General features: G+C 37.4%; 1 protein-coding gene across 1 annotated transcript in view; it reads right to left on the reverse strand.

The window, feature by feature from the left end:
- MAN1A1 (mannosidase alpha class 1A member 1) overlaps positions 1-23,703 on the reverse strand; it is a 142,465-nt gene that overhangs the window by 41,635 nt on the left and 77,127 nt on the right. The window contains exon 5 of the mRNA XM_038134149.1: positions 19,773-19,867. Coding sequence (XP_037990077.1) covers positions 19,773-19,867 — 95 coding nt within the window. The remainder of the gene's footprint in view (positions 1-19,772; positions 19,868-23,703) is intronic.

Here is a 23,703-nt window from a genome sequence, read left to right on the forward strand (position 1 = left end):
AAAAGTGGATTCAATCTTTTTCTTCTCAGAACCCAATTAGCTTGTATTAGCTTCTTGTGCCACAAAAATATTTTATGTGGGTTCACAGTCCTTCAGATTCAAGTCTTTCAAAGCACCTAGTTACACTTATTGAGCTTGATGCTGCATGTGGTGCCATTAAATGCCTGAAACATAGAATCAAAATCATTACACTAACAGCATGGCACCATTATTAAAAATAATGGGCTGACAAGTCGCAAAGGTCTGTTTCAAGCTGTTTTGTAGCTACCAGTCATTGCAAGGAGCCTACGTCAAAGGCCTGCTGACTGACAGTCAATTATTTCTCCTCCTAATACAGCTGCTGGATCAACAGTGGCTTCACATACTGGACAGCTTGTCACAGGACCTGCAGCTGTGATATTCATCAGATATTAACATTAACTTAACAAATGCTGTAAATTACACTTGCATATGGATTTGCGGGTATGTGTATCAATCTAAACATGTACAATACAGAGACACCACTGTTCTTGTGGGAAACCTCTCTTCAGTATCTGCTGTCACAGATGCTGTGACAGCTGTATGAAACTCTACTGAAATGGCATTCTGGTTCACTGAAAGGGACAGCTTCCCTAGATTAAAAAAACTTAAGCAGTCTTTTTTAGACTAGTGCTGTGAAAGACATAATCTGTTTTGACAAATGCTTTAAGAAAAGTATAAATGTCCTCTTCTTCCAGTCTGCTTCAATCTTCTTGTTTCTCTTTACCCACACATTGCTGTGTCATAAAAATCTATTTGTTCTGGGATCAGATAAAATTTATTTTGCTCAATGTCAGTCACTAAGGCCTTGATCCTTACTCACAGCCAATAGAAAGGCTTGTGGTGACTTCAACGGGGACTGATTGAGCACTAAAATCCCGTAACTGTCATTAAAACTGTTGCAGAGACAATAAGTTAATATGAATGCAGAGAACCCCTGCAGCCAGACTGAAACACCTGTATCGCTGTATAAATCCTTTCTGTTAACATCCTTCCGATTCAGGAACTAAGCGCTGGTTCTCTTTCAAAAAATCAGTGATACAACATTAAAAAAGTTTCTTTCCCAGCAAATGACACATTTGCTTATGCACAGTTTTGTCCTTCAATGCCTACTAACCACATAAAAATAAAATTGAAGTCGATACTTTAAAGAAGTACTTACACGCAATTTACATCCTTTTCCCCATCTTTATACATTTATAGAAGATACATTTATTCAGTACAATCCAGGCAATTTAACAATAAAGGGTCATCCCTATTTTTCTCAAAATGACATTAGTTTCAGGCACATCCCTAGGCTAGAGGAAGTTATATATTGTATTTATCAGATTCTGATTCTGAATGTTATGCTTTTGCCCCATGTTTAATAAACACTAAATTTTATTTGCTCACTTTTAATAAGTGAATTAAGCTCATTGCTGTTTGCATCATCATAGAAAATCAACCAACAGCTAAAATATGATCAAATTCACTAAAATTAAGGTAAGATCAAGAAAATTTTCTACTGTATAACAGGCAAATAAAAAGAACCCAAACCCACAAAGAAACCAAAAAATGACACATAATGTAATACACATCTGATTTTTGCCTGAGGAAATAACGCGATTCCGTGTTTCCTGTGATAAGAGTTCCTATCACCAGTTGTTCAACTGTGTTCTACCTAACCCTGAACTTCATCAGTAATCTCATTATTATTACTTCAAGCAACAAATGTCTTTACACAGCTGCTGTTCATCTTACAGATGAGCTATTTACAAGAAACCAACGATGCTGACAAGGCACAGTACAACTTACTTTCCACAAAAGCACTAAAAGATCTGATCCAGGACAATCTGAATACATCATAAAGAAAAGTCAAAGGAGGAAAAAAAAAGGACAAACATTACCTCAGGAAGTCAGATTAGTCAAGATTTGTATTTTTAAAGGAAAAAATAATTGTTCCATAATCTTCTTGCAGTATTAAATTACACCAACACCTCACTACAGTAAAGATCTTGAAGAAGGAAAGGAGTTTTCCACTCAATTACTTAACAATCCAATAGAGCCGAAAAAGGCTGAAAGACATTTGTTACTTTGGTAGAGCAGAAAATGAGAAGTACCAAACATTTCTTCTAAAAGTACTTAAAATCACAATCCATGCACTAATACTCATGGCCACATTTAAGATATTCCTTGGAGGATTTTGTAAACCAGATTATCAGATAATAAAGGACCTGGCATCGAGTAGTCAAATAAGCTTTCTTAACAGTAATGGGATTTTAATCAATACAATGAAAATAATATAATAAAGGATGAAGTGAAATAAGCATGAAGAGATTACTATTTAAAGTAATAGAACAAAAAGACTCAGAAAAAAACCCCCACACTTCTGGAGCCCTGCTGGAGACAATGTGTGTACTGTTTGTTCCTGTACCAGCACAGTGTTTCTCTAATCACCTTGAAAAGGCTTCTGCATATTAACAACATATAGAGGAAAAGAACATTACTATTTTTCTTTTATAAATTATCAATGAGAACAATGATGATACAGTTTTATAAAAGCATTTAAGAATATTGGGTTCCTGTCTCAATTCCAGCAAAACCTTTGGTCAAATGTTTCAAAGGTTTTTTGTAATCCCTCACTGCTCTTGATGGCTTAAGTGAAAGAATCTGTATTTCAAGCTTTTTTTTTTTTTTTTTAATTCCTGCCCTTTTTTCCCCTTTTTTCTTTTCTGCATTCCTAGCTGTAGGCTGGAATAATATAGCATGGAATATCTTACAAGAATTGTCACATAAGAAGTACCATATTTGTTTTTTCAGTGCAATGAAGATCATGTCTGGAATGCAGAATGTTCTGGACAGACATGGCATACTGGTTTGTTTTTTCTGACACTTCTGAAATATAATGTCAGTGATAAATAAGTACTTTTGGTAATGTGCACACTGTCTTTTTCAATACCAGAGAGACCTTGAACTCCAAAAGCCACCAAAGTAAACTATCTTTAGCTCTATTATGAGTAACTTCTTGACACATTACATTATGTATTTGGGACTATGAGAGCAACACACTGGCCCAAGTCAAAGTGATCAGAGTAAATAAATAATTGAGATGACTGTCCTTTCTCACTCTTGCCTCTTTCAGGAAGGCAGATTTCCAAAGGGTATCTTCAAGGGCCAACAATCAGAGGCCAAATTTTCTTTGATGTGTGGGTGAATTCAGGGATGGAATATAGAAGGCCAGGCTCCCTTCTCCTCCCTAAAAGGCAAGCATGAAGAACCACCTCTGCTACAGCTGTGGTCTCTGTGGACAGCAACAGGTCTTTTTCTAATCATCTTAAGTACCTACGACATGTTTAGTCAATTCACCACCAATTAACAACAAACCAATCTGTGTCACAAACAAAACTTACTCATAAGTAGGCTTCTGTGAACTTGCACTACTCATGAAAATCTCAGATGCCAGAAAACCTTAACCATACAACAGGCTGAATATTCAAATTACATATTTGAGCCTTCAAAGACAAACCCAAAAGCTATTAGCCATTAAAACAATGCTGACAAAGTTAGTTAAGCAAAACTCAACTAATTTACAAGGGAATTCTGGGTAAAGGATAGAGAAAACAGTTCATTTATGTCCTCAGTAGAACACTGTGGCATGATGTGAAACAACATTGCTGAAAGACTGAATGTTCTAATGCCTGTTAGAAAATGTTCATTTGAAAAGAATTCAGTTCAAAATGATGCATTTTGAAAATCTTTGCTCCAGTAGATCTCATTACCTAGAGAGGTTACTGTATGACACGAAATGGGCAACCTGAAAGGTCAACCAGAAAGACTGTCAGAGTTGCTGCACCAAACACAATTTGCTGGGATGTATTTAAAACACACAAGCCTCTCCACAGCTAAGAACTGAATCAAGACATTTACATTAATGGGCCTTTGACAGACTAATACTCAATTTTCTTACACTACACAGAAACTGCACAACATGAACACCATTAGAAGATATATAGCATATGGATACCATTAAAGCTCAATTATAAGGAATACTTGCTCATTTATTTCTCTAAGCACTACTCCAAGGAATGTAGCAGCAGTTTCACAGATGTCAAGTGGAAATAGTAGCCTTTCATTTAATTTTCTGAAAGATTGTTCCCTCCTATTAACTAATTTCCTCCTAAAGATGTGTCGGTGTTATAACAATAAAAACGCCATTTTAACATGAAGTTTAAACCAGTGAAGGCAAATTGCTGGAACAAACTACTTAGCTGTCTTGCTAACCTCTTTTTATTTCCTTCTCAATAGGTCTCAAACTAGCCCATCTTTGTACAAGTCTCATTTTGTCTTTACCCTCTGCTATATGGATTTCCACAATAACATGCATCTATCTACAGCATTTACTGCTGGGGCTTTACTACTGCTTCTTTAATATAAAACAACAGACTATTCTGGTAAGTCTTTTTAAATTAGATTCAGTCATACCACATCCTCTAAGCCAGGTCTACTCAGTCTGGTTATGGTGTGCTACAGTGCCAGAGTCTGCTCATTAGAAAGAAACACAAGGACATTCAGTTTTTTTATGTGAGATTAGAGAGAGAACACCACGACTTTTGGATGTTGGCTAGGTGCATCCACCTAACTCAACACTTAGAATCTGAGAGTCCACACTTGCCTATTGGATAAGAAGTCAGGCTGAATGTTTTCCTCAACATAAAGACATGTTAGTGAGCTCCTACTCTTCCCTGTCCTTACAAAAGTTAGTCAAGGCAGAACACAACCACCAAAGTGTTGCTCATTGGGTTATTAATTTTTACGGTTGACTTGCCAGGCATTAACTCTCTATTCGCTTTACTACTTACTCTCTACTATAGTAATTCCAAAATTATAAGGCAATATTTGAGAAAAAAACCCAGCAGACTCAGGCTACACAGCATCAAATTGGCCCTGTACTCTTCAACATCTTCATAAACGACTTGCACAGAGGTCTGGAAGGGATACTAAGCAAGTTTGCAGATAATACAAAACTGGGAGGAGCTGTTGCCTCCCTTTGAGGGGAGGGAGGCCCAGCAGAGAGACCTTGACAAATCAGAGGGCTGGGCAATCACCAACCATATCAGTTCGATGAGGGAAAGTGCCAGATTCTGCACCTGGATGGGACAACCCTGGATGTATGGACAGACTGAAGAATGTTACCTGGAAAGCAGTGCCCTGGCAGCCAGGAGGACCAACCCTGCCCTGGGGGGGCATCAGGCACAGCATTGCAGCTGGACAAGGAAAGGGATTGTCCTGCTCTGCTCTGAGCTGGGGTGGCCTCACCTTGAGTGCTGGGGGCAGTTCTGGGTGCCACAATATGAAATAGACACTGAGCTACTAGAGAGTGTCCAAAGGAGGGCCATGAGGATGGTGAAGGCCCTTGAGGGGAAGCCACATGAGGAGTGGCTGAGGTCACTTGGTCTGTTCAGCCTGGAGAAGAAGAGACTGAGGGGAGACCTCACCACAGTCTACAGCCTTATTGTGAGGGGAAGAGGAGGGGCAGACACTGATCTCTTCTCTGTGATGACCAGTGACAGGACCCAAAGGAACGGCCTGACAGAAAATTTGAAGTTTTGCAGTTAAGATTCCATACCTTTTAATGCTGTGAGGAAAAACCTCAGATAGCTACAAAAAGCCTTGAGGCATTCATATACATGACTGAATTTGGAGGAGCTTTTGGACATCAGTACCCATGTCAGTTCTGCAACCACCAATTTTCTCAGCACATCTGAATAAGATACAGCACTGGATATCATTTAGGGTTATATTTTATCCTACATATCTACGAACTAATTCTTTAATGTGTACTCTTTGTCACTTGTAATATCTTGTAGTACATGAAAGCACAGAAAAAAAGTGCAGCTCATCTAACTGAAAGTTATAGTGTGATCAAACTGATTTTCAGTGCTGGACTGCCTAATCCACCACAGAATGACTTCAAAGAATACATAAGACACTTAAAAATATCTCTTTCTCCAAAGAGCTGCACATCATGTTACTACTCTTGTTTTGCCATGTGCAAACTGAGCTTTATTACTGCAAATGCTCATGAAAACTGTGTTACATTGATAACTTCAAAGAAAACAATTAGCAAATTTGAAAATAAAACCATTTAGAAACTTACGATATTGACAAAATGGTTTGAAGCAGATTCAAACCATTCAATTATTTGAACAATTCAAATATGAATTATTTGCAACCACGTGTCTAAAGAGAAAGAAAGCCAAATTCACTATATTCTTGATTCATTTGATTTGTTCCATAGTGATTTGTTCAATATAACTAATGCAATAAACTGCAGTGCTGCCCATTTGTTAATTTTGAAGTGCAGGCTAGTTTGTTCAAATAATTTTTTTTGATATGAAGAACAAAATGGAATATTTCAGGGTCCTAAAACCACAGATATGCCACTAGCTGCGAAACACAAATCAATAACCAGCATAAGATGGTCACCACCACCATGCATTATTCACAGTCATTAAGGTCAACCACAAACCTCAGACAATTTGCAAGTTCCACATTTAGTGTTTGGTTTTTTGTGATTGCTTTGTTTGGTTGGTTGTTTGCAGTTTTGTGTGTATCTGAGAGCTATGCATAAAACAAAACTGACATGAGATCTGCATGAATCTTATTCTCTCCCAATAAACCAACAAAATTTCCAAGTAGGTCCTTTCTAAATTCCAAGGCTGTTATTTGACTAGAGCCTCAGTAACTCACTTCCCCACCTCCCCCAATCCCTTGTATATTTTATTGTCATTATAGAGCAGTCAAATCTTTTAAATTCTGTCTAAAATATTTGATTTAGCTAGATCTCTGCTCAGATTGAGCTGGATAAAACAAAAGATAAAGATGGCTTTGCTTTACTTAGTTATCCAAAGCCAGGTTTGTGATCCCCACGTGTCCTGAGAACAAGCAGGTCAACAGTGCCAAACAAATATCCACTTTTAGGCACTTTTGCATTTACCCACAAAACACAGCACAGGGAGTGGGGAATATGCGGAGAGACACTTAAGAAGTTCAACTCCTGAGCTGAACTAACCTGCTAATGCAGACATCCACATTGATTCCTTAATCTTAATTATTCACAAGCCCTTAGGCATAACCTGCCCACTATTCACCTGTCAGTACCATCCGATTTGGACTCTCTAGCCAATGCTTTCTTTTACAGGAAGCAATAACCTAGGGAGGAAAAGCGCATGTCTGAGAAGTGAAAAACCCAAGCCCACTGAATTCCTGGAGAATGTCTCAAGTACTAGGAGAAAAGGTCTTCTTGCAAATGCTGCCAATTTTCTGTTGAAATTTTGTCACAAAAGAAGTGAAAAGACAAGATTCACTGGACTGAAAACTCCTGGCTTTTGGTCTCCCAGAACACCTTCTCTAATGCATTCCTAATGAAAATGTAAGAACAAAATTCCTAAAACAAGACAAGCAAATTCCCCAGAAGTCTTATGTAAATAAATCAGGTGGTTTTAACTATCTGTTCACTGACAGTGTAAGGATACTGAATAGTTTTAGACCTGATCTACAGGTCTGATCTACACAGATGCTTTGTGCTTTTTCCCAATCACTTGTTAAAAACAAGACTAAATATAATCCATACTGACAAGATTACAATTCTTAATAGATTTTAGTAGATTGGGTTGGATAGTTGTAAAACCAGGCAGTCTGCTTAAGAGCATTTTCTCTTATCAATTTTGCTGCTAGGATCCTAGTTGGAATTTCAGTTCAGTATCATCTCATTTCCTAATAGACAAGAGGCTCTGAGCATGAGGTGACCCACAATAACCTTCATGCCTCATAAAGAAAGCAAGAAGGGCACAAACACTCTCCCCCTCAAGTCACCTTGTCATGCTAATTCAACACACCTAGGTAATTTCTATTTTCTCCTTGCTTTTCTGAAAAACATATAGGGATAGGTTATGAAAAATTTAGACTAGTATGACCATTACGGTAATTGCATTGGTTACATTTATTATTTTGTCAAAATTAAGTCAATAAAAGTTTTAGTAACACCATTATATTACTTGATTAGTTTTGAAAGTGATTATCATAAGAACTCTATTTAATTGGAAGCATCTCAATTTACAGGATACATTAAATTCTCAGTAGCATTTTAAGACACTTCAACATATGCAGGTCAATTACCAGTAATCACAGTTTCATACAACTGCTTCAGAAGAAATTTCAGTACAGCACTGGAAAAGAATGATAGATGGTTCTAAAAATTACAACTGAACCTCAGTTCTGAAGGATAAAGCTGAACTTCAGCTCACGTTGTTATGGTAAAAGGCCATATCCAACATCTATGCCGTTAAAACCATTCTGAAATGCTAAAGATTATAAAAATCTGAGCAAGGATTAGAGAACAGTTGTCTACCTTAAAACAGATGATGATAATTTGTGAGGACTGCCAAATTACTGAAATGCACTAACTGCACTCATGCCCAGCTGCACATTAATTACTAGATTAGAAAGTTATAATTAATTTTCTTAATATCACTACACCGCTTTTCTTCCTTGAGTTAATAAAAACAGATTGCAATCAATCTTTGTTAATTCATGCTGCAGAACATAACTGCCGTAGCTATTTCCATACGCGAAGAACACCACATGCACAGCTCTTGCACTAATACCCTGCCTAGAAGCTGAATCTTCTGACATTTTAATGAAGTGTTGTAATAAGGCCAATAAATTATAAATTATAATTTGACTTAGTGTAGTTGGTGGAAAAACCACAAAAGCTTAAAAATGAATCCTTAAAGAACCTTCTTAGTGACAAAATTTAGAAGTGGATGCCGTGTTCCAACGTCTTTTGAACAGGAAAAGAGGGTTTACTCATAGTTGCATTGTTGAAAACCTTCACTGCTGAGACCTGTAAACCTTCACTGCTGAGACTTGTAAACCTTCACTGCTGAGATTGTAAATTGTAAAATTTCTTCATCAACTGACTTTGTCATTAGAAATCACCAAAACTGCTCCAGACCTTTGCACATATTGCAAGAAATTTTGAAAACTAGTAAAGGAAAACAGCTTTACAGAGATACAGGGTAAAGTTCATCAAAGTTCTTATCAAGAGTATTCAGTTATAAATACAGCAAAGATAATTAAAGCAGCATTCAGAAAGCATTCAAACATTCCTGTGTCCATATCTGTGTTAGTAACAAAAGGTGTTTTTATAAGATGGAAGGGATTATTCATGTAAAGTCAATGCACCATTTTTTCATTTTCCATTAAGCCCAGAAGTTGGCTTATTTCTCCAGCCTCATTACTGCTTAAAATGTACATTTTTTTCCCCTCCTCACTTTCCCTCCTTTGTAAAAGATGAGTGTAGAAATACAAGAATTATGACACTGTGGCATCCAAAGTGTGGTAGCCTATTCTATTTTGATCTAATAGAAGCCTTCACATGGTCAGCTTCAGTATGAAAGAAAGAAAGGGAAGAGCAAATGTCAGCAACAAATGAATGCTGACAATATTTGTTATTTGGGTGATTGTGATTTGTAATGTTTATGAAGTCTTCTGGGGAATGGTAAAGCGAAAGCAATTTTATATTTCTGAAAGACTAGAGATAAGAAAGGGGATTTTAAGAGAATATATAGCCTTCAGCAGCAAAGGCAGGCAAAAGCTTTTTATTATATATTTTTTTTCTCCCAAGTGTCTCTAGAGGAGCCCGATTTGCCTTACACTGCTAAATGTTATAAATACGTTTTTTTATACATACATGTAAAATATCTATAATTTGTGTTGAGGTATACATACACACACCCTCCAACCCCAATGTATACCAAAATACACATAGGCTTGATTAGCACTCTTTCCAGAATATTCCAACATTTCAATATATTTAAGATCTTAAGGAACAATGTACTAGATGATACACTTGGTCAAGTAGGATTTATGGATCAACTCTTCCATAAATGATCACATCTTAAAGCAGCAACTTTAGTATATGTTCCATTGAGGGGCTGCAGAAAGCCAATCAACTAGGTGACCTCAAGAACATTAGGCATGCAAGAAAGCAAGGAGGTAAAGAAGAAGGGATGGACAGGGGGATGGATGATAGGAAGGGGAGGAAATGAATAACAGTCTGCCCAGAAGCCTCAGAAGATGTATGTGGGACAATACCCAGCACAATTCTCAAATATTAATTTCCACATGCCATCAAACTGAAACATCTGGAAAAAGGCTCAGAGAAGCAACCTCTAGACTGGGAAAACATGATACATCCAGGATTCAGATTCCTCTTGTGGAGGATGTGTGGGCAAGGACAGAATCACAGTTCAGTAGAAAAAATTACCCAAGCTGAAACCAGTGTGTTTCTCCTCCAAAATCAAAATGGACTAGAAGAGGGGACCTAGCATGGAAGAGGAGTAGTAGGGTTAGAAAATACATAAAGTAGAGCAGGATCAAAGATGAACTGTAAGAGTTTTGATTTACAGAAAGCATACCACAAAAAGGAACTGGATGATCTCAGAACCTTGGTACTAAGATATTGCAACTTAGATCAAGATTTGGATGTTTAAGAGACGCTATGAGAAACAGCATAGCTGCTTTCCAACCAAAAACTGGGCTGTTACAATGATCAGCATCTAGACAACTAAAGGTAACAAACACAGCACCACAGGCATCTGTATTTAATGCTGAGATTATTGTTTAAAAACAATTAGGTGTTCTGTATTCAGCCGAGTGTATGAAGCTAGTGATAAAGCTGAGAAAATGCAGGTAACAATCAGTAATTATGCAAGCAGGCAAGCAATCAATACTTTTACATCATACCTGAAAAGAAAGAAAACTCTCGAATTCTCACCAAATCTTAAACATAACTATTACAAATAATAAACTTTTGTTTCTGTTAAAAGGTAAAGCAAAAACTGAATCTATAAGAACGTTCTTACTATTCTGATACAACAGACTGATTTCTAGGGGAAAAAAGATAGCCCATTTTGTGCTAATTTGTTGTTTTAAATGTCAGTCTAAAAGTTTAAATGGAAAATGATACAGCAAGAGTATCTGACATATCCACGAAAACACATATGCCATGAATTTCAGAATAACAAAAGGTGTCAGAAGCAGTTATGAATAGTCATCTTAAAATTAAATATGCTTATAAAAATGGCACAACACACACCCCTCAACAGTGGTACAACGAAACTGAAACCCACAAAATTCAAGTTTCATAGTATTAATTAGATTATGAAGTGCTAAAAAGAGAAGCTGAAAAATCAGACAAGTAAAACTGTTATTTGTGATATACATGCTGCACTGGAACTGTGTCAGCTGCAGCAGGGTTTTGGCTGTCCAGCTGAGAGGCCATGGTTTGGTGGAGGTTAAGGAGAGAGCCTCTTGTATCAGCAGCAGTAAGAAACCAGAAAATGATGAATAAAGATTTACAAATATATACATCTGTCTGTCTGTTTATCTGAAACCAAAGACATACTTCAAGAAGTATTGAAGGAAATTGCTTTTTCAGCAAGGGAAAAAGTATTCTTTGAAGATGACAGCAGAATCTGTTCTCAGTAAGGATATCTGAAAAAATACACTTAGCAACTCTTGTTCATGCTCATCATTTTAGGATGGTAAGAATGCAGAGTAACTACAAACATCAGTCAGCTATTTCCTTGGTCAATCTCAATCCTCATTATCTACCACATCATATAGATGCTTAAACCACTGCAGGAAAAATAACAAAAAAACCTCACATAGCTTAGAATTTACCCAGGTAGAAATATCAAATTCCAGCTAAAATACACAAGCAATGCACTTTGCAAATGCCCCCCTCTGCTTCTCATGGTCATTTCAGGATTTCCCTAATGAGAAATGAGTCATGGATTTTGCAGTCAAAATCCTGCAAGTGTACATAGATTGTAACAAATACATAAAATAAACAACTCATAAGTGGCTTTATAATTTGTCTGTTGGAAGATTCTCAGGTGGAACAATCCCAACACAACTATTGTTTTTAGAGAAAGTGTTTTTTCTGAGGTAAATTGAATTGTGGTAGAAGTGACTGAGAAGTACTTCTGCTCATTTTATGCATTTAATGAAACCTGAAGTCTCTAGAAATTGATTCCCTTCCCTCTGAAGAAAGCCTCTTTTGACAGTCACATTTTGTCTGCTGTAAGATTATCATTTACTATACACAGATAAAAATTAGGTTATACATGATACAAGCAATTAAAAGGGAAATGATCTTTAACAAAGTGCAAAGATTAATGTGCCTACATTCAGGTGTCAGCATTCCCAGAACAGTCAGTATCAGCCAAGGAAAAGCCAGGCCCTGGGCACTTGATTTCAGGGAAGGATAAATGCTCCTCAAGCTGCTTCACAGTCCTTTTGCAGTGTCCCACTCCAGCAGGAGCTTGTTCCTGCAACATGCTATGTGTCCCATCTGCAACTGGGCCTCATCCTGCACATCTTCACAAACAACTCCAACTCTCAAGCATGTCTGGCAATTCAACACTAAGGGTTCCCTTGCAAATTCTAGGCAATGGGAAGGTATGGCATAGAAATAACTCCTGATTATCTGCCAATATCAAGGCGATAACAGCACTTATCCAGCTAAAGCAGGAGCACGAGCAACACCCTTAGCTATTTGCTCATTTATAAAATCCTACTTTCAATAAATGTGATTTCAAAGACTTGCAGAGAAGCAAGAATGGTTTTAACTCTCAGGAAGCAAACTGAGGATCTGATGCAACTTTCCCACCCCATGTCACCGCATTTCAGTGAAGGAATGGTTACGACCACATTGGCAGGAAATTGGATGTACATGCTTGGTTCATGCCACCTATTGGCACATGAACTTCCTAGTCCTGGTTTCTTCTAAGGCAAAACACAAACCAGCTCAACTTGCTTATCCTCCCCCTTTCTGGCTCAGAAAACCTTTATATCATCTTCATAAATAACATACCAAAAAGCAGTTCCCCATTTTTTTAAGCCATGAGGACAAAATCTCATGATAGCCATGGAAGGTTTTGACACCCTGGGGACTGTCTGCTGATGAGGGGCACAAAGTCCATGAAGTGGAGCCTCTGTTAACCAGCTGGTTTCTGTGGGACTGTTTGGCAGCAGGTTTGTTTGGTTTTGTGAAAGAACATTACCTATTGTTAGCACCACAGAGACCTATAAAGTGTTTGTAATTGTACTTTTTGTGCTGAGGAGTACCATAACTAATACTCACACAGGCTTTTACATAGATAAGTAATATGATAATTATGAACTTGCAAGTATCTATACTCATTTTACATTGCACCAATAAACTGTGGGGAAAGAGTGTTTAAACTTAGAATCTGGGACTAGAATCTTTCCTTTGGCTATAAAGAAAGCACTTCAACTGAGAAGGATATTTTGCAGTAATAATAATAGGTCCCAAATTCTTCCTGTGTTATTGCCAGAGGGCAGCCTCCCACACAAATTCTGCATTACAATATTGAATTGAAGCTGCTAGTTGAATAATAAAGCCTATCATTATGGGCTATCACCAAAATAATATTTCTCTTGGTTCTTTTTCTTTCTCGACAAAGAGCTACATTGCTTGAACTATCTCATGAAATTTTTGTGATATTATTATAAATGAGATTTTTTTACATTGCCTAATGGTAAATCAGACATCACCACAGGTCAAATATACTGAATATTGAATATAAATCACTAGTCATGCAATGTGGAACCAGCTACTCATTTCAGCTGAGGTGACAACACAGCAAGGAATTCCAAATGAGGCAAAGACATGGCAAGGAATTTGTTTCCTGTGGTGTTCTAACATGTCCTAAAACATGGAAATTTCTAATTTTCTGTTATTTAACATGCATAACTATTTTTCCAGGTTGTTTTGCATTCAATTCTGACTCAAGAAATGTAAACTTGTTTATGAATCAAGCAATGAACTGAAATGGCTGTGCTGAAAAAATGTACCTTTTTTGAAATCATCCCTGTCACTACTTATAAATTAGGATGTAATTAATTTCCTCATTTCAAGATGTCAATGCTTACAATTAATTGTGCAAGGTCTTCTTTAGTCAATGTAAAGAGATTGGTATATCCAGACAGCAGATCATTCTATATCAAAACATATGTTTAACACAAAACAAATAATTTCTAGAGAGGCAAAGTTCAGCCAGGATTCTCTCTTTGCATCCATGCTAATTCAAATCTACATTGTGCTCCAAATGCCTGAAGGGAAAAGTCTGCTTTCCATTGGTCTGTTTTGCTGCAGGGGAAATCTCAGTGTTTAACTCAATATCCAAATCCTTTTTTGTTATTATTACCACTTTATTACGTCAGTGAAGTCATTTGCCAAAACCACACATACAAAGCCTTTATAAAGTCTGTCTGCTACTTTTAGCTTTTTTCTTAGGTAATTTTGATTTCTTCCTCTAAAATTATGCCAAAATTAGACAGAAGGGATATAATTAAAGATTTCATCTAAACACAGCTTCTGCATGGTCCTACAATAACAAACTGTGCAGACAGTGTAAGCTTTTCATCTCTAAACTCTCATTGAAAATAGGTTTATTTTTGCCAAATACAGTCAAATTTAAAGAATAACATATTTACTTAACTCTACAAATCTCTCAAATCTCTGCAAATTCTGCAGGTGTTTTTGGTTTTGGTTTTTTTTTTAAATTTATACATAGGAGTTAGCAGTGCAAATCAGAAAAATTAAATTATCCATCCTGGTTAAGGCTCTGCAAAAAAGTGCTTCTTGTGTCACTTGGATGAGTAAAAGCATGAACTGCTAATTCTGTTAAAGAATACAAAATTCTGTTCAAGAATACAAAACAATCATACAAAAATTTTGCAAAATAATGCAACAATCAATCACATTTCTGACATTTATGACTGCAAGTGGGAGAATCAAGCTGTCAAAAAGGTTTACTGAACTTATATGTTTGGAACCTTTTGTAATATTCTCAAACTTTCTCAATGCATTAAAACTCCTTACTAACTATAAAAATTTATGTACTCTTACATGCATTGATTATGATGTTTTGGAGATGTCACAGAACTCAAAAAGAACCATTCTCTTTTATGCTGAATTATTTCCTTAAGAACACTGAAGTTTTTCTAATGAAGTACCACACAAAAGATATTTTGAAAACCATGAGACTTCAAACATGTTTTGAAATTGGGAACTACTTTGAAACTTTGAAATATCTTCAAGCAAATTCCATTGTTTAAAGACCAACATTCCATACCTCCAAGGTGGTTGGTTTATTGGCCACATTTCCACCTACCAGGAAAGTGCTGAGAGGGAAGCTCCTTTAAATGCCTGCAACCTAAAACACTGCCACCAGCAGTCTGAAATACCAGAGTGTGTGCCATCCTTCCAAATACTGTTGCAATTTAGTATAAAACCCCTTTGCAAAGCAGCCAGGTTCTGCTGGGCAAGCTGAGATGGTGGGGAGAGCCATCCTATTTAGCACTACTGTCACAGAACAGAAATCTTAGCTGGTGGTAAAAAGTTGTTCTAAATAAAAAACCTATGGGCGAATTTTTTCTTGCTATTTTCTTTTTTTTTTTCCCAAGTGATGTGAGATAAAAAACAGTGTTTGAAACTGCTCTGAATACACAGTGGCTGCAAGGGCTCAGAAGTGTCAAGAAACTCTTGTTTAAACTAAACACTTTGAGACCTGTGGCATAACTTAAGTATGCTGTAAAAATGTAGCAATTAAAAAAATAGTAATTTTTGAAGTCAAAAGAGGACCTTGCTTTAAAATCATGCTGACAACATCCCAATGACATAAATGTTGCAGGTCTGTCACTTCCATCCTCAGTTACCTATGAAAAACTACTTTGTGCAAACAATTTCGCAAGACCCCTGCTATTTCACTTAATAAAATATGTTATATTGAATACAACTCAGATCCACTATTTATGTACAATCAATATTAAACTGTAAAAGGTAAAGAATCCTGAACTGACACCAGACACAGTAAACATTCTACAATTATGTCAAGTAAATCTTACCACTCCCTGTGGTTTGATTTCAATACAAATTATTCACATGTATTTCAAACTCCTCTTTTGTAATTTCTGCTAGGCTTTCACACTCTGACCCACTCCAACAAGACCTCACAGCTTTTCCTTCTATACAACACTTCCCATGACCCCTTAAGCCAGAAATTATTATATAATTTAGATTTGTCAGTGAGCCAGAGAAACAGGCACAGTATCCCTCTTAGCCACAACAACACTTATGAACAGGCGGGACATCCAAAAAAACTCCATTTCCAGTTTATGTTTCCAGAAATAAAAACATTATTTACTCTAGTTGAAACTTTTTCATTAAGGCAAGGCATAACTATTTTTCAAAGTTTCAGATGCACTTAAAGGTTATACACTACATTGATTCTTCATAAAAAGGCAGGCACTTTAATGCCTAACAGTATTACTACATCAGAGCACACAAGACACAATAAATAACCTTAAAACTACACAACTGGTCAATGCATAGAGAGCAAACATTTAATGGAAAATATATTTTTTCATCTAGAAATTCTTCTGGGTTCCTTACTGGCAAAGAGTAATGTGGTCTTATTGGAAATAGTGACTAAAAACCAGATACAGGTCTGTTTTCAAAGGGGGGAAAGTAACATAAAGACAAAATTTCCATCTGAAAGAAAAAAAAAAAAAAAGCACAGACTTTTATACTCAGATGTTTACTCCTGATTGTTTCAATAGAATAGCAACAATCTGGGTTATTTTCTGTATTTGACAGCTGGGCATCATCCCATAAACACCAGCCCCATTCACCTCTCCCCTTAATAGTTACATGGGTAATAATAAATAGATGTATTAAAAAGATTACTTGATCTTGCAAACTTGATGCAAGTTTGGGTATTTGTTAAAATCACTTAACTCACCAAGTGAGTTATAATTTCAGATTTTTAAAATTTCTATAAATCTGAGAGGTAAATCACAGAAATACACAAGCAATCTGATTTATCAGTCAAAAACTACCTAAAGTTTATAGCGAGAAAGAGAAATGACAATTTTAGCATGGAGAAGCCAGATTGTCACAGCTTACTAGGAAGAAGAAAAAAGGATCTAGTGGTATTTTCAGAAACTGTTATAGTTGGCATTTTAAAAGTACTGAAACAAAGGATATTTAAACAAAGGATTTGTGTGAGAGAGGGGGAAAAAAGTAAACAAAGAAATGAAATGTCTTTGTGCTTCTTATCCCCAAAAATAAGACTCAAACCTGTCTGTCTGTCAACCCACCACTGCTTTACATACTTCTCTCTCTACAGCCTTTTCTACTCCTGTTTTAAGCCAGGAGAGTCCACAAGTGCTATGCCACACAGTTTACTTAAATAAGCAAGTAAGCCATAGAAGGAACTTCAAATTTTGCAGCACAAGCAGAAGTGAAAAACAGATGCTGAAGGCGAAGCGAAAATACAAAGCAACATCAGAAATGTGGAAGTGCAACTGAAATTTCAGAAAGAAAGAAAAGGAAATCCCCCTACAAACCACGGATCTAATTATTTAAATTGCACTTTAGAGACCAAAGGAAGTTTTTCAAGTAAACACACTCGTGAATTGGCAAGTATTTTTAGCTGAAGAACAGTACAATGAAATTTTGTCATATTTGATAATAAGAGTTCCACAAACAAGACAGTAAGTGTCCCATGATTACTAAGGGGTGAGGAGAGAGGCAGGATGAACTGAAACAATGGAAAAGATAAAGAGAGTAATACTTCAGTTGGATGTCTTTGGTATGCAAGGAGACAAAAGCACATATATATGTTTACACACAGAGGCATGCAAGAAGTGGGAAAGTCTGGCTATGATGATGATACAGGATGAGCAGAGAAAACCAACTATTTTCTGAAGAACATTTGCAAAGTTAAACAAATATCCAGCTCATCTCTTAATCCAGAAATAATAATTTAAAAATAACCACTGACATCCATAATCTATTGTGAGTGTTTTCCAATTTGAAGCATAAATCAAAATAAAATCAAACAAAATACTAATCAGAAATGAGGCATATTAGATCCGCAATGTATGCAGGCTTCAGTGGCTTAGCATTTCCTAAGCCTGGATGACAACATTTTTGTTTACTCACAGTATTATGGAAGAGTCATCCACTGAAGGTCAAAGCTAGGCAGATGTGCAAGGATTTGGAATGAATAACCAAGAACCCAGCATTTCATGTCAATTTTTCTGCCACAGCAAAGGAAATTATCTTAGCAGAAGTCCTCTTTCACTTTTGTGCCAGGTAAGAAACAAACCCCTTTTGCATTACCACCTTGCACTGTTGGCAGCTGACATCTGCAGTGCCCCACAGCAGTTGCTGTGAGAAGGTAGGAACAAACCATAAAGACCTACCACATAATTGGAACTATACGCAAAAAGAACATTGACATATTGACAGTTAAGGAGGGATTTAGATAAGGACTATACAAAAGATGTATTTTTAGCCTGAATACTTTATGCATGCTTAAATATACTGTGTAGAGCAAGGTATCATTTTGTTGCAATTACAAACATATGCAAGGCTTTTGTATTCAGAATTTTCTCTAACAGCTTAAAAACAAATAACCAACATGCCTCAAGCTGCGGTACTACTGAACTTGTGCAGAACTTATTAAAGCCTGTTGTGAAAAAATTGTTAGCATGCATGCCAGAGTCCATGGATCATCACCAGGCAGCAGTTAACCAGCCCCTTTAATGATGAGAAAGTTCAGGAGTCACTAACTGTCTGCTGCTCCCACACACAGATGTATTTTTTTTGGCTTTCTCACTGCTGTTTGAAAGGAAGGTGGAAGATAAGCCTGTCTGAACTGACATGCCAAGGGTTTCTGTAGGACTGGCCCTGAGCAGTTCACTGGGAAGCTAGAAGCAAACACAGCCAACCAAGCAACATGTCAATGTCCACACCACTATGGGGAAAAGATGCATAAATACATAGCAAGCATAAATAAATACAGAGCAAGCAAGGGACAGCAGAAGATGCTGACTGTCAAGGAGGCAGCCACTCAAAAACCACATAATCATCACACACACACATGAATTTTTTTTTTCACTTTCTTGTGATGAGTGATGCTGGGGTTTATTATTAGTATTAAGAAAGCTGATGTGTCCGTATGAATACACAAATACACCCCACAGGTGTAATTTTCAATATGCTTCACCAACCAGTACAAAGAAACCATTTTCTTTACCAGCAGTTTCACAGGTAGCAGTCCTGAGTTGGACCAAGGAATTGCTGACATGTCTGGAGCCAGATACTGGAGGCAAGAGTGACTTCAGGAAAGCAAGCATCTCCTGCAGAGCAGCAAACACAGAGCTGCCTTCAAACCATGACTGCCCAAAATAAAACCACTCCTCGGGAGAGGTTAGAAAACAGTGAGTCTCTTGTAGTCGGTATTCCTTTTGTTCCTTGATATGAAGGCCATGCTTATACCCCATTTGAGAACAGGTGAAAAAAAGAGTACAAAGTGGCTAGAAAACTTTCAAAGTAGCCCATGTCCTAATGCTCTTATCCTACCTAAAACTACACTAAAAAGGACATCAGGATGAGCAACATACTAACTGACAAAAACACACTGCTCTGAAATGAATAAATATATTTCTGTATGTATCCTTCTGTGTGCAACATATATCCACTTAAATTTCCCAATTTAAACTATGGAACCAGAAGGACAAAAACTCTGCAGCAATTGTAATAGTTTTGTAGCAAAGATGGATTCAACGTAATTTTTTTAAGTGTTTCTAGTAAAAAGCAGTAGTTTTACCTCTTGATATTAAGTAATGCCCAAGGTATCCCAGTGGGAGTGTTGAAAGCAGGTAGCAATTTCTCTCCAAGCTCCACTGCCTTTTTTCGGAAAACCTGAAAGTTAAGAAGAAACCAAGTGTTGGAAAATGCATTGTGGCTCCAACTAAATTAATTTAGCTAATATCATTATTGAGTGTACGGTACAATCCATCTCCGCACAATGAAGCATCCTTGCTCCTCTAGCGTGACGTCAAAGAAACGAAGCAGCACAGTCTGTTTCCATTGCACCTGGTGAGGAGAGAACTCACACAGCAGGAACACACAGTGACAATGCCCAGATGACCTGCCCCTGGCACCATCGGCATTGAGCCAGAGCCACCAGTACAGCCAGACCCAACACTGCAGGGCAGGTCATGCGCTCCTGGCTGCCCCTGCAGGCACCCTGTGCTCAGGGAAGGGGCTGTGAGCCAAGGATGCTGCTGCGCCCTGGCTGGCTGGCCAGCAGCTCCCTGCCCCAGGTGCCATGTCCTCCTGGAGCATGGGGAAGCAGCTGCAGCAAGGCCACCTTTGCTCTCTGTCAGGTTTATTCATGGGGCTCAGCATGCTGTGGGCGCCTGGGCTGCACTGCCAACCTTGCATGGGCAGTCTGTGGCAAAAACACCCGCCCCATCACCAGAAAAATAAACCTCACACATTTTGCAGTGCTACAGTCTTTATGGACTCAGCTGGCTTATACCCAGAGAGTGTCAGTGCCACAATTAATCAAAAAATTGGAATATACCCCTGCGGCCAAATGAGACTTAACTGATATGCAGCATCCAAAGAGTTTCAGCTCCCATTTCAAAAACATGAAGCAGAAAGACCCCCAAATGCTTACCATATGCCCACAGGAATGACAGACAATTTAACAAGAGGAAGTTTTACATCCAGGTAAATAGTTAAAAAGCTGGAACAAAGAGCATTTTGCTTTCCTTCAACTGCCAGCTCAGCTCAGGTTACATTAACCTTTCTGTTTGTGCACTGAGTGCTCTACTAAGAGAGTTTTTAATTAGAAACAATATTGTTCCAACTTAAATATAGAAACCTATTTAGTGATTTCAATATGTGGATGTTCAAGGCCTATCTGCTTGGAATTACACTGGGATCTTGCGCAACACTGAAAGGGATTATCCCAGGTGTAGTAGCCAAAATAGCAAAGTCACCTTCATTGTTCTCCCTTTCTAACAATGGTTCCTTTCAACTAATTTTTTCTCCTCAGACATATTTATGATGGATTTATATTTATTTATGCATTAGAAATCAGTTTGTACATCTGATGCATCTCGCAGTGCAGCCATGCATATATGTTGATGTGAATAGATAAAGATATTTGCTGGGCAAAACAAGGTAATGAAGAAATTTCTTTCCACAAAAATAAAACACAGTTTGTAAAACACCACCTTCTAAAAGCCACATTGATGGGAGGTTTTTATTACTGAAAAAATATGTGATCAGGAAGGAATATAAAACTCTGGAACAATCATGTTACTATAAAGAAGCTCCAGACTATCCCATCCCACGGTCTCTCCATATAATACAAATCTCAAGATTTCTCTGGCAACAGTCCAAGATTTAGAATTACAGTAAAAGATATTTTGAGGGAGGTTAAGTAATGTCAAGCCAAATTATGTCTGGAGTCAGAAAACTTTCTTGAGTGGATTGCATCAGAGTGCTGGGAGAAACATGAAGCAAAGCAGCAGGGAAAACAATTTGCTTGGAAATCCCTTCACAATATTTCTGACTTCCCAGTTCACCAATTATGTGGATTCTAATGAGAATTAGTTATGGATTTGTGATCTTTATCCAGCATATAATTCATTCTTCCCAAGGTTTAAAGCCTTGGTGAACACTCAGAACCAGTTGGTGCAGAATATAACCACCTCTTAGGAGATTTCCTTGGGAGGAGCAAGGGACAGTAACCCACCTGGAGCGCACAAGCTTTCCTTCGTTTCACAGCCACGTTTTTCACCTTGGTCTGCTGAAACCAAACCTATTCTTTGCTCCTAAAGCACAAGAGAGGCCTCCCTCAGCCTTTCACAGCATATGGCATGATCAACTCATAAGCCTCTCTGCCCTAAAACATTGAAGTAGTGACGGGAGAGTGGCTACAGTCATCCTCCTAAGCCATGGGCACACCAGGACCCTGATATTCTGTAGAAGCATCTGCTGCACAGCACAAACCCCCGACCTTTAGCCATACCTAAAGGGGCTAGATAGATTCCATATCTTATAGAATGCTGCTAAAGGTGCCATAGGTATTCTTTTCAGCTGTTTATGTAAGGACATAAGAGGAGATCTTCCCTTCAAAACACACACGCTTAACCACAGCAGAGGCAGCAAGGCTCAGTACCTGCTGTACCTTGCAGGCTGTATCAATCCTTCATCCTTAAAAACATTACATGCGAGCTCAGAATGACATCTTTTACAATAATTGCTTCTGGACAAAAATGTGAGATTTTAGCATCTTAATTTGATGTAGAGCAATAATGCTTCACTTTGAAGTATTTCTACCAACTCTAACATATTTTTAAAATTCTACTGTGTTTATTTATTATTGAGAGAACACAAATTCTCTCAAAATAAAAATTGCCTACTTTATGGAAATGCCACAAACAATGGCTATCAAAAAATAAAGACATGAAGTACAAAGCAGTAAGTATTGTTCCATGTATGGATATAGAAGGAAAAGGTAATTCAGTACTGTCAAAGCTAGCGACCTGAACACCAACATTAGAATACACAGTGAAGCCAGGCATTCTAACTTCTCTCTTGTCCAAAATGCACCTCTTCCAATGCACTAAACAATTTTCATAGTAAGCAATTAGGAAAAAATAATTTTAAAATATTTTTAAACCATTGTACAATTTTGAAACAAGTGCTGAGGTGAAGATGTACTTGTTTACATGAGAATCTCAACAGGTTATTACTAATGCATGCTGGCGATTTTCCTTCTCCTTCCAGAGTTAAAAATAAAAATCAACGAAGGACATTGTCTACTTTTATCTCTAGGTCTAATTTAACATGGCTGAACAACTGACAGGTAAATCACTATCTATGAAGTAGAATGGCATAGACAGTAATGACAAGACTACAACAACACTGAATGACTGAGCACAATAAATTGTAGCCTTGCAGTAAAATTATACTCTTTCAGCAAGGGTAAAAGGGTGAAGATGAATAAAGGAACCCCTTTATTTCTCAATTTGCAACTTTAAGAGTTAATAATAATAATAATAATAATAATAGGAAAAGCAGGTGCTGCAATTATTGCAGATCATCCACAATGCTCACTGTATTTTTCTTCTACAGAAACCTACAGTATTGGACGAGAAATAAATATTGTGCTGGGTGAGATTATTTTGGGGGGTAATAAAAGTAAATAAACAATAGGAACTTTTATTATTCTCTGCTTCTGAATTGAATTTCAACTTTTGCCAAACCCTGATCCTTCCCCACTACCAATCAGTAAAGTGATTGTTTGGTAAGCACAAACTATGACAGCCATTACGAGAAGCACAAAACAAAGGCAGAAATGACAGAGCAAAAAATCAGAGAAATTATATATAATAAAGGAAAACATCCAGGGCAAAATTTCCCAACCCAGTGGTTATCTTTAGAGCCTCAAGGACCTTTCCTGGCTTTTCCTCATGAATGCTCATCCAGCAGTAATGAAAGATTACTTACATGAAGTACTCCAACTAGGTCAGACCTGTGAGAAGCTGTCACAGTCCCACACCTGAATCCATCCTTCACTCCATGCTCAGTTTAAATATTTACCTACAAATACAAAAGTCTACAAAGCACTCCTGAGGCCTCTATCACTTTCTCCAATGCTTTATCATATCTAGACAGTATACTTTTTAAAGGAGGACTGTGGAGTTACTTCCTTGGCATGTTGGCATTTCCTTTAC

Source organism: Motacilla alba, chromosome 3 (assembly GCF_015832195.1).
Source record: "Motacilla alba alba isolate MOTALB_02 chromosome 3, Motacilla_alba_V1.0_pri, whole genome shotgun sequence".
NCBI lineage: Eukaryota > Metazoa > Chordata > Aves > Passeriformes > Motacillidae > Motacilla > Motacilla alba.